The following is an 11,950-nucleotide window of genomic DNA, read 5'->3' as shown; positions in this document are numbered from 1 at the left end:
CTTTCCATTAATATATAACATAAAAGATTAAAGCCTGTAACACATGATAATCTATAACCGTAGAGTTGTGTGTTTTTCTCATTTTTCCCCATGCACATCCTGACATACATTAATGTAGAAAGTAACATGTCCTTTTTTTCCCTATTCAATAATTATCTTAAACGTATTTTGAATGTTTGTGATTAACCTTTTAAAATACAGTTTTAATTTCTGTAATTTACTGAGTTATTTTTACGGTTACATATACTGTTTCATTTAGTCCTCTTAACATATTTATTAAAAGAGTAAAAAGCTCCTCCATAGTTTGAGAATCTTTTAATCTGAAATAAATTTGAATAAAAATGATTTGATTTGTTTCACATTACTTTTAACTTTTTGGTTTTTAAAAGTTTCTTTCACGTTTCAAAGAGTAAAATGAATCTCAACACTTTAGAATTTGCTAAATTTAGCACATTAAAAAATATTCTAAAATACGAGTACAAGGGCTCCAAACTGGAAAATCTTTTTCTGAACAAGCTGACTACGATTATTATTGTAAGAGTTTCATTTCCAGCTCCATCTGTTCTTCTAATCACTCTAAATTCCATGTGCAGTGTAAACAGTTAAAAAAAAAACAAACCCAAAGTCTTAAAAATCAGTTCTTGCCTTAACACACACGCTCTTCGGAGTCGCACGCAGCGTCTGTGTGAACCGACTCCTCCCCACTCTTGGGGAAAACCCTGCCTAATATTTATAACGTTATGACATACTGTAATACTCACAAGGTGGTTGTAGAAGTATAAACACGACTGGAGCTATCTGATTGGCTGCTGGTGATGTAACACCCATGTCAATACTTCCCACTGAACGCACGTGTTCGACCTTTTATTTAAATTTCCATTTCATCACAGCAATAAGACACTCGGGGCGGTGCATTTTCTGTGAAATGATTATCGCCCAGAGGTGCTGCATCGAATACACACTGCAGCAGCAGACGAGGAGGTGCCCACGGTTGTAACCTCCCCGAGCGAAAGGTACAGCCCGGTCCAGTCTTTGTGAAGGAACAAAAATAAGTTCAGTTCCTCGGGCACCGTTACCCACCCACCCCAGCTCAGCAAATGACAAGGCTGGAGCGCAGCTCCCACAGCGCAGTTATTTCTCAAAGTCCCAGGTGAAGTCGTGGCGACGGAAGGAAAATGCGCGTCCCGGGCGCGGGGAGGTGCGTGCGGGCAGCGGCGAGGCGGCCAGACCTGACACTCGCCAGCTGTTTGTCCTCCGCGGAGCCCGCCCCCTCCCTGGGACCCCCCAGCCCGCCGCCCGGCCTTTTGTCCCCCGCCCCTCGGCCGACTTCCTTCCCCCGCGGCCGCACCCCCGCCCCCAGGCCGGAGGCGCGGCCCGGCCCCTTTCCCGGTCCCCGGGCGCCCCCACCCCAGCCCAGCCCAGCCCCAAGCCCAGCCCCCTCCCCCGCCCGGCCCCCACCCTTTCCCCCTCCAGCGGTTACTGCTACCCCGGTGCATTGTGGGCGCACGGTCCGTTGTTCATTTGCCATTCGACCTCCGCCAGGGCCTGGTCGGACGGAAACGCTCCGCCGGCTTTATTGTCGGGTCGTTATGTGGCGGAGCCCGGCAGCTTAACGTGCCTCTCGCCCTCAGCGCTTCGGCAACCGGCAGCCGCGTCGGGACTCCTCGGCGCGCCGGAGGAAGGATATCTTGTTTGGAGGGTCGGTGTGCGCGCGCGGCTTTAAAGAGGGGGCAGCGCAGGGGCTCCCCGCACTCCGCCTCTCAACTTCGAAGGCCCCACGCGCGCCGCCTCGCTGCTCTCCCCCCCGCCGCCCGCCCCCCGCGTCTCCGCGCGGGACGCTGCCCGGAGCGCCGCGGGGCGGGGGTGGAGGACGAGGAGGCGGCCGGAGGCGGCGGCCCGGCGGGCGGCGGCCCGGCGGGCGGCGGCGGACGCGTGAGGCAGCCCCGGGGAGCGAGCGCGCGCCGGGCGGCCGGGCGGGAGGGCGAGGCCGAGCCGCGCGAGACCGGAACGCCCGCGGTGGGGGCGGGAGCGAAGCGGAGGGGGAGCGGCGGGGAGCGCGCGGGACGCGGCCCGAGGCCGGGCGCGAGCCGGGGCACCGGGCGGCGGCGGCGGCGGCGCGCGCCATGTCGTTCAGTGAAATGAACCGCAGGACGCTGGCGTTCCGAGGAGGCGGGTTGGTCACCGCCAGCGGCGGCGGCGGCTCCGCGAACAATAACGTTGGCGGGGAGGCCTCGGCTTGGCCCCAGCAGCCCCAGCCAAGACAGCCCCCGCCGCCAGCGCCGCAGCCGCTCAATGGGCGGGGGGCCGACGAGGAAGTGGAATTGGAGGGCCTGGAGCCCCAAGACCTGGAGGCCTCCTCCGGGGCTGCCGCCGCCGCCGCCGAGGAAACCAAGGAGTCGCTGCTCCCCCAAGACGCGGGCGGCTTCACCTCGCTGGGCGGCGGTGGCGCCGGGGGCCCCCTGCTAGCGGAAAGGAACCGTCGGACTCTGGCCTTTCGAGGCGGCGGCGGCGGCGGGGGGCTCGGCAACAATGGCAGCAGCCGCGGCCGCCCCGAGACCTCGGCGTGGCCCCTGAGGCATTTCAATGGGCGAGGGCCGGCGGCCGTGGAGCTGGAGCTGGACGCGCTGGAGGGGAAGGAGTTGATGCCGGACGGCGCGTCCCTGAGCGACAGCACCGAGGACGAAGAGGAGGGGGCGAGCCTGGGCGACGGCAGCGGGGCGGAAGGAGGCAGCTGCAGCAGCAGCAGGCGGTCGGGCGGCGATGGCGGGGACGAAGCGGAGGGCAGCGGTGTGGGAGCTGGAGAAGGAGAGACTGTCCAGCACTTCCCGCTCGCGCGGCCCAAGTCCCTAATGCAGAAGCTCCACTGCTCCTTCCAGACCTCCTGGCTCAAAGATTTTCCCTGGCTGCGCTACTCCAAGGATACTGGCCTTATGTCTTGCGGCTGGTGCCAAAAGCCCCCCGAGGACGGAGGAAGCGGGGATCTGCCCCCAGTGGGGCACGACGAGCTTTCGCGAGGGACCCGCAACTACAAGAAAACCCTCCTCCTGAGGCACCACGTCTCTACCGAGCACAAACTTCACGAAGCCAACGCCCAGGTACGATATATGTTGCTCCTGCTTTTTCAGATCTTTGGGGGAAAGGTTTATCAGCTAAAACTCACTCCTGGGTGAAGACATCTTTCCTGTTGGAAGAGAGGAGTAGGGAGCTTAGGCGTGGGGGGTTCGAAAGCCTGGCAGTAAGTTTTCAGAAGTTAACCGGGGGAGTTGGGGGGGGTGACAATTTTCTAATCGTAGCGCTGAATTTGATTTAATTTTTTTCATGACTCAGATTTCTTTGCCCGTCAGATTGAATCAGAAGGAAAGTTTAATAAGTGAGATTGAAGGTTTTAACCCTGTAAGGTTGGCTTTGTGGTTAGAATGTTATTAGCTGTGATTTTAGAAAAGCTGCTTTAATGTTGGTAGTCTTTTAGCGTGCTGTTGGAAGTCAAATCTGGTAACTCTTTGAAGAATGAATTAAACTCTTTCCTTAATCTTTGACACTACCCCTTTTAGGAGAACATCCAACCGAGAAAATTCTTTTTATCATGTCAGGATAATGTGAAATATGAGAGTAGTATGTAAATGTAGAGGAAGCTATTTGGGTAAGACTTCGTGAATGATTATACTAAATTCATCTGCTTAAACTTTTTGTTGAACTTCTCTTTCCAAGGGTATGCTTCTGGTAAATTGTGGTAGTTTTTACTTGTTTCCTTCTCTCCCGATTTCTGTGCGGAGATTTTCTGTAATCTCCTTTTTCAAAAAGTTTTCATATAAATGTAGTTTAAACTTAGGATATTTGAAATGTTGAATGTAGAGTTACTTCTGCCAACTAGTTGGTTCGAACTGGTAGAGAATGTGTTTCCCAAAATCATAAGTTCTTAGTTATAAAACAGGTAAACTGTACTTCAGTTCTTCTTAAATCTTGTCTTAGTATTTCTGTACTAAAGATAATAGTCTTATCATTTTGATAATCTCCTTTCAAGCCAAGCAGATGTTAATCAGTCCTCCTAAGACAACCTGTGGTTGTGGATGGAATTCATTCTTTTGTATCGGTAGCCAGGCATTGATTTCAGAAAGTCACCTTTCAGATACTAGTCCCTTTGTGTGTTGGAGTGATCTTGCTGTTTAGAACACTTTTAGTGGAGTTAATTAGGCACTGTCTAATAACCTCACAGCCCAGAAATTTCTCAGAAGTTGAGACTTTAACGTTAAGGCATTGGGTTGTTTTTCTCAGGGGGGCAATGGCAACAGTTTTTGCACAACTTTTAGTTGCCTAAGCCCTACAAGGAAGGTCATTTAAAGATGTAAGGCCCGGAAAGGTTAAGTAAATTGTCTCAGGTCTTACAGTTCTTGGTTATAAATGAGACTAGCCTTTATAAGGAATGTTGCAATGGAGGAAGGGAAAAAAAGGTTTTGGAGTAAATCTAGGTTCACATCTCAGCTTTCTGCAATTACTAGCTTTGTGAGTTGGGGCATTGGAGTGCCAGACTTGTCTTCTGTATGCCAAACACAGATGTCCCTTATTTTGGCAAGTAATTACTCTGTTCCCATTTTACAGAAGAGGAGTCTAGAGGCTTCAACGCATTATATATTCCTGAAGTTAAGTAGTATGATGAAGTGGAGGGCTTGTCAAAATGAAAGTATGCTTTTCTAAGTGATGAGTTGGTTATTTAGAAAAATCTAAAAGGACAATCAAACTGAATTTTCTTAATTCAGTGAATCAGTTACTCTTCAGTGTAGTCTGTGTAGGCAGATTTGAATGGGAGTGCAGAATTATTACAATTAGCTGCTTAGTGAACCTGAAATCAGAGGAAGGGGGAATTAGCTGGATAACCTTATGATAGACTTAGCATGGTGTATTCCTCTCCCCTGGGCATATATCTGGATTAGGGAATTCATCCCTAGGTAAAACCTTTTCTAAACTTAATCCCTGAATTATCCCTCCCTTACCCTTTGCCCCCTTGAAACTCCCTTTTTACAATATAATCTGCAGACCAACTTCTTTATCTTAGGACATTATATCATTAGACTGAGAATAATAGAATTCAGTAAGTCATTCCTGTTTGTCTAAGGCTATTTGTTGGTTCCCTTGATTGGATTTTGGATGCTTCCACTCTGAACTGATCCTAATCATTTCTATTTTCATTCTAAGCTTAGTTTGGGGTATTACCTTGTAATTGATCCCAGGTGCCATCTATGGGATCTTTTTGTCTCGTTAATACATGTGTGACAGGTTCAAGAATTGACTTATTTCTTCCTATGCACAGTTCATTTTTTTTTTTTCATTGCCCTGCAGCTTTTGATTACCTGCAGGAGGCAGTATAACACAGTCTGTAAGAGCATTCTTGAGCTTAAAAGTAGGGGGACCTGAGTCCTAATCCTCTTTCTTAGCAGGCAAATGAGTTAACTTCCAGTTTGTTCATGTATGCAAAGTGTATATGCCAGCACCTAGTCACTTAGTAAATGATAACCATTATTTATTTTCTTTGGAAATAACTATAATTCTGTGGGGTAGGAGGAGCTGGTACTTCATGTCTCAATGTTATCAGTTTTCTCAGTTTGCAAGCCACTTAATCTCATGGAATCACTCTTGATTCTAAAGAACAAGCCAGTTTTTTTATGCTTTTAGAGACTTTGGCCATTCAGGTTCTTTGAACATTCTCATCGCATATGCAGTTTTTCACATCTTCATGAAGAATATCTTGCATGAGCTTTCTCCTGCCTTAAAATTACTGAAATAGTTTTGTAGTTCCTCAGGCAAGAATTAAGTTTGAAGTTGGGACTCAGTTCACTCCCTTTATCTCCCCCCGCCTTTTTTTCTTTAATTTTAAGGAGTCTGTTTTTTGTGAGGAGTTTAGCCAAATCTTAGTGTGTGAATAAGGGTTACTTTACTTTTTCTTACGATTTCTGTAAGGGAAAAATGGTGGTGGACAAGAGACTGTGGCATATTCTTTTTTGGCGGGGGAGAGGGGGCGCCCTGCCTTGCTCCTTGTGGGCGGGATTTCTGACTAGGGATGGAACCTGTGTCCCCTGCAGTGGAAGTAACCACTGGACTGCCAGGGAATTCCCAGTGGCCCATTCTTAAAACCTTTAATATTCTGTTATTTTGATGTTGATTGTTAAATTGCTCATGCAAGAAGTCTGCAGATGCTCTCAGAATATGTTCTGCAGCGTTCTATTTCTGAAAGATCCTTGTATTTTTATAAGCATGTAAGGGACAACATATAATTTCTATTTTGAGTAACAGCTGACTATATATATCTTGAGAGTCTGGTTCAGTGATTAGCTTATATAAGATTTGACCATTTGGCCCAGAGGACTTTAAAATTGCTTTAATAACACTGATTACCACTGTATCTTGGTTCAGATCACTTTCTACCCAGTTGGGAAATTTTCATCACCTAAATCACACATTCTGTCAACTCTTTCCAGTTTAGTAAGCCTAAAACATGTGTTAAGCGTGTTATTGTTATAAACTTAGTTAACCTTTCCACAAAGTAAATACTTAATTCAGATCAGTGATCTGATTAAAATTACTAATTGGAATATGTTGGTGAGCAGCAAAAGCAAAGGTGAGACAGTTACCAGCCTTCTTTGCATTTGGCAAAAATTAAATTGTTTTTTTAAGGATTTTGGAAGAAAGACTGAAAGCCTTTCACTAGGAAGAAGAAATAGATATTACAGACAACCACGGAGCCTGTGGTCCATTAAGTACCTGATTTGTATAATATTTATATAGGTTCTAGCAATCATTTATTGTTTGTAAAAGCTGATTCCTTTTCCCTTGTGTTTTTGACTATAGATTCCAAGGCACTGAAGATAAACCTATGTAAATAAAACATTTTTCTGACCTCAAGAAACTTGTACTCTAGTAAGGAGAGAGAGACATTGCAGTAAAATGATAGCTACCATGTTAGAAATATATTCAAGTTACAGTTAAGACGCTAAAGGAAGTCATCCTATTTGTGAAGGTTGGGAGAAGCTTGTGGAATTGGCTTCTAACTTGTGTTAAATGAGTAAGTGTTGAAGAGGGGAGGGCATTCTAGGCATTGCAGTTGGAAACAGCTTGAGCATAATGAAAATGGATGCCTTGATGTGTCTGAGAAGTAAATGATTTAATTCAGCAGGATGAACAATCAAGTTTGAGTGGGTAGACTGCAGGTTATGGGTGATCCTTTCATGTTGAAATGATTGTATTTTTTTCTGTTGGGCAAACCATTTAGCAGTTTTAAGCAGAGAACCACAATGAAATATGTGTAAGTTGATGTGTAGAAGCACCTGTTGGTATGTATGTGGTTTTTGAGGAGAGCTGGTAATAGAGCATATTTTTGGCACATAAAATTGGCTGGAAGTTGTAGTCACCTGAAGACATCTACCCCAGACCTAAAGATTTACAATTTCTGGGGATAGTATTAATACTTAAATTGCGAGAGAAAATGTCATCACTCAAGGAGATCAGAGAAGAAATATTGATTTCAAAGGAGATATTCCTTTATTTATCTACTGATTTACATGATTTGTCAGTACTACTAGCAGGCATTTATTTGGCATCATGCTCACTGTGGCCTTGTTTGTCCTCATACTAGAAATGGAGTTTGAGTTTTAGAATTTGGGTTTGTAAATGGGCATTGATATTTTTATTCTTTCAGTACACCGTTCCAGTGGGTTGCTGCAATAAAAGATTTTTATGTTTTTAATGCTTTCATTTTACACTTTGTGTTTGAAATATCTTTTTTCCCCCTACTAATCCATTTATCAAAAGGGGACTGGAATTATGGGTAGGGAAGTAAATACTTTTGTACTTGATATTTTTTTTTTAAGCCAATAACATTTTCTAATCATTTGTAGATTGTCTACAGATAGCTAACTGCAGCTGAATTTCTCTCTCCCCCCGTCCCTCTCAGAAGAGTGGGGAGACTGGGTAATGTGATCTTGGGTTCTCTACAGTAGCTGGTGTTATCCAGTTCCCCCAGCTGGAATGCTGTGAACACCCTGTGATCTCCCTCCACACCTCTGCCTTGAAATCTAATTAATCACTCAAGTTTGGATTTTACTTTGGAAATGTTCTGGGGTCTGCCTCATTTCCCCTCCCCCATCACTGTTACCTGACTTACCTAGTGAAGGTCCTTGTTTGTTGTAGGTGTGCTGCACACCTAACAGTGGCTTGCCCTGGTCACAGTATTTCCAGTGTCACCCCCTGGTAATTACCCTCCACTTTGCTACCACAGTCATCTCTTTATCAGTTAATTCAGTCAGATCATTCTAAAGCTCTGTAGGCACCTATATCAGTGGTTCTTAATCTTGTGCAGGATTCAGATCTCTAGATAATCTGGTGCAAGTTATAGACACTTAGTTCCAGAAACATTAAGAGCATATTTGCATTTCTTGGGCTTTTTTGGATCACCTTGAAGTTCTTCGTAAATCTAGAGTTGTGAGGATGTTGTATATATCATTGGTTCTTTTTCTCATGCTGTCTCATTTGTTTAGACTCTGATCCTTTCCTTCCACTCTTGCATCCTTCAAGGCTCTGCTCAGATCTTTGTTTCAAAAAAGGTCTCACCCCAACCCCCCCAAAAACTGGATTAGGTGAAGTTATACTCTTCAGTATCTTAAGAATCTTGCTCAGTATTAAACTTCAGGAAGGTAACGGAATCATTTTGGGTTCCCAGTGTAGAACCTGTCTGATACAGGCATTCACTTAGTGCTTATTAAATAAGTGAGTAAAGTCGAGATTTTTCAAGCTTTTAACAGCTTTTTCTCTGATTGAAATATTTACTTTTGGCCTCTCTGGAAATAAATTTGAAGATAATATAAACTGAGGATTTTAACCAAATGTATGCTTCTATATTTTCTTAATTTTGGAAGAGTTAATTAAGGTCTCTAAAAATTTTATTTATGGGCATTTCCACAGATATAAATGACAGGAGACTTTTCATATTTATAGAATCTTTGGTGTAACACTTTTTTTTAATCTGAATGTCTGTTTCCTTAGTCTCCTTGTTTATCTAGTTTAGACTAATGCTTGGCTAAGTTGTGTTTTCCTTTTTGGGAAAGGGAATAGAAAATTTTCCAACTAGTCTTTAAAAAAATCAGTTCTGGAAATACTTAAACCTTTTTATCAGTGTATTTTTATCAGTGGTATCTCATGTTTATCAATATACCAAGAATGGACATCGAATGTTAAAGAGGGAACCGGAGAGACAGAGATGACTTGAGTTCTTAGGGACCTACTGTTATTTTTGTCTTTAGTAACTAGGAATTTATTTGGTTTAGCAAGTAATATTGGCAGTTTATTTTAGTGCTTATCTTGCTTTATTTTACCCATATCCTCAAATAATACTCCCCTTGTAGAGTACATGTATTCTTGACTGATAAACTCTTCATTGTGAAGAGCATATATAATATGTGCTACAGAAACATGGCATAGTGCTCTGATCAGTACTGAAGGAGAAATTGCTAGGGCTGTTCATAGCATGTAACATTATTCTGTTACAGTAGTAATGAAGAAAAATAGTTGTTGAATAGTGTGTTTGGTTTGTATAGCTTGTGTCAAAAGTGGAATTGGTGGATAGGCTTTTGTCTTTAAGTTATTTTTAAAAATTAGGACATTTGGTGTGATAATGGCAGAGAATTACAGAAATTGGGACTGGCCCAGAAATTTCAGAACACAGTGACCATGGCCTAAAATGACTGCTATGACATAGCCACCTCCTTCTTAAAGTGTTTTGAACTGCTTAATGCATAAACTGTAAGCACTTCTTGACTTGTAAAGGCTAATTCACTGCTTCCACAGTTTACCATGTGCTGCCAAATTTTTTGCTCTTACTGTTACTACAGTATCTGTTAGAACTTTGGACCAAATGAGCTTTGCTGGGCAGTTATGACATGCACAGCAAATCTTACTTTTAAGCCTGCATCATAGAGCAATGTAGTTTGGAAATTTTCTGTAGTGAGTAGAGAGCATAAGCAAATTAATAAGAAGTCTTATTTAGATAGCCTCATAAACAGTGTGAAGAGTTTACAGAAAATTATAGCAGTAACAACTTTAGACATTTTTAGTATTCATTTAGTTCGATCCCTGGGTCGGGAAGATAGCCTGGAGAAGGAAACGGTAACCCACTCCAGTATTCTTGCCTGGAGAATCCCATGGACGGACAGGCCTGGTAGGCTACAGTCCACAGGGTCGCAAAGAGTCGGACACGACTGAGCAACGGAATGGAACGGAACGGATAGAGTCCTAAACATTTCCCATCCCTTTGCTAAGTAGTTGGAAACTTCACAGCATACTGGTTTGATACACAAGATAAAATATCTTTTTACCTCACTTCCTTTCTTCCAGCCCCCAGAAGCAAAAATTTGGGACTTAATTGTGAATTACTTGATTACTTTACTCCATTTGTGTCTGTTAGCAGTTTTTGCTTACATTTGGGTGTCTTAATAGAAGGAGAAAATAACTGATTTGGAATATGGGACATTTTGGTATGATAGAGCAAGAATGTGGGGGTGGGGTTAGAGTATAAGTGTAATTAATGATGCACTCGAGGCCCTGGGAAGTGATAGGGATGCTGCCAAGGGTCAGTTGGAAGTGCAAAGGGAATCCTGTGCTTCATTCTGTAGTGATCGTATACTCCAGATTTGCAGGATTATCTGTAATGTTTCATTATTGCTGTGAAATACTGATGTGTCCTAGAATTCTGGCATTTTTATTCTGTTTCAGTTGACTTCTCATACCTGGAAACACAAAAATTCTTAGATTTATCATGTGATCTGGTTTAGTTTCAGGATTATTATATGTGTGACCCACTGTATTCAGAATGGAACCTAATGTTTGTGTGATTAAGCTATACCCATGATGAGGTTGCTTCCCAGGTGATGCTAGTGGTAAAGAATCTGCCTGCAGTGCAGGAGACCCAGGTTCAATCCGTGGGTGGGGAAGATCCCCTATAGGAGGGCATGGCAACCCACTCTGGTATTCTTGCCTGGAGAATCCCATAGACAAGGGAGCCAGGTGGGCTGCACAGTCCATAAGGTAGAAGAGGGTCAGATGTGAAGAACAGCTGACACAACCGAAGAAACTGAGCACAGAACAGCACACACGATGGGGTTAAATGGAGATGTGGGGTTGCTGGGAATCTCACCACCATTTACAGTGTTCTATGAGAATTTTTTTGCAGTCCTGACAGCTTTGTTCACTACACTGTTCCCTCTGCCCCCCATCCTCTATTCCTCTCCAAGTGTATCAGTCCTCCCAGCATCCAACAAATCCCGTATGTATCTTTTCTGTGTTTTTCCCAGACTCTGTCTACTCATAGACCTGTGTATATGTGTCTTATTATTGTATGCTGCTGCTAAGTCACTTCAGTCGTGTCCGACTCTGTGTGACCCCATAGACGGAAGCCCACCAGGCTCCTCCGTCCCTGGAATTCTCCAGGCAAGAACACTGGAGTGGGTTGCCATTTCCTTCTCCAACGTGAAAGTGAAAAGTGAAAGTGAAGTCGCTCAGTTGTGTCCGACCCATAGCGACCCCATGGACTGCAGCCTACCAGGCACCTCCATCCATGGGATTTTCTAGGCAAGAGTACTGGAGTGGCTTTATTATTGTATAGTAACGACTTATATTTAATTTCTGCCAAAGAAAATAATGAATCTTTAACACTTAATAAAGAATAGACACCTGCCTAATTTAGGGAGCTTACCCACCTAGTGCCTGGAGAAGGAAATGGCAACCCACTCGAGTATGCTTGCATGGACAGAGGAACTTGGCGGCCTACAATCAATGGGGTTACAAGAGTCAGACACAACTTAGTGACACCACCACCCACCTAGTGACTCTGTGAGTAGGGCCTGGAGTTCTTATTTAGAAACACTTCTAGTACTTCCTGCTTTATTAGTTTAAGAAAGGACACACAGTT

General features: G+C 44.2%; 1 protein-coding gene across 1 annotated transcript in view; it reads left to right on the top strand.

The window, feature by feature from the left end:
- Window positions 1–2,001: 2,001 nt before the first annotated feature.
- Window positions 2,002–11,950, top strand: part of ZBTB10 (zinc finger and BTB domain containing 10) — a 35,241-nt gene continuing 25,292 nt past the window's right edge. The window contains exon 1 of the mRNA XM_055431749.2: window positions 2,002–3,095. Coding sequence (XP_055287724.2) covers window positions 2,124–3,095 — 972 coding nt within the window. The 5' untranslated portion in view covers window positions 2,002–2,123. The remainder of the gene's footprint in view (window positions 3,096–11,950) is intronic.

This window comes from Moschus berezovskii, chromosome 16, assembly GCF_049115385.1.
Source record: "Moschus berezovskii isolate FMDL1 chromosome 16, NW_MosBer_1.0, whole genome shotgun sequence".
NCBI lineage: Eukaryota > Metazoa > Chordata > Mammalia > Artiodactyla > Moschidae > Moschus > Moschus berezovskii.
This window is presented reverse-complemented; position numbering and strand designations above follow the sequence as displayed.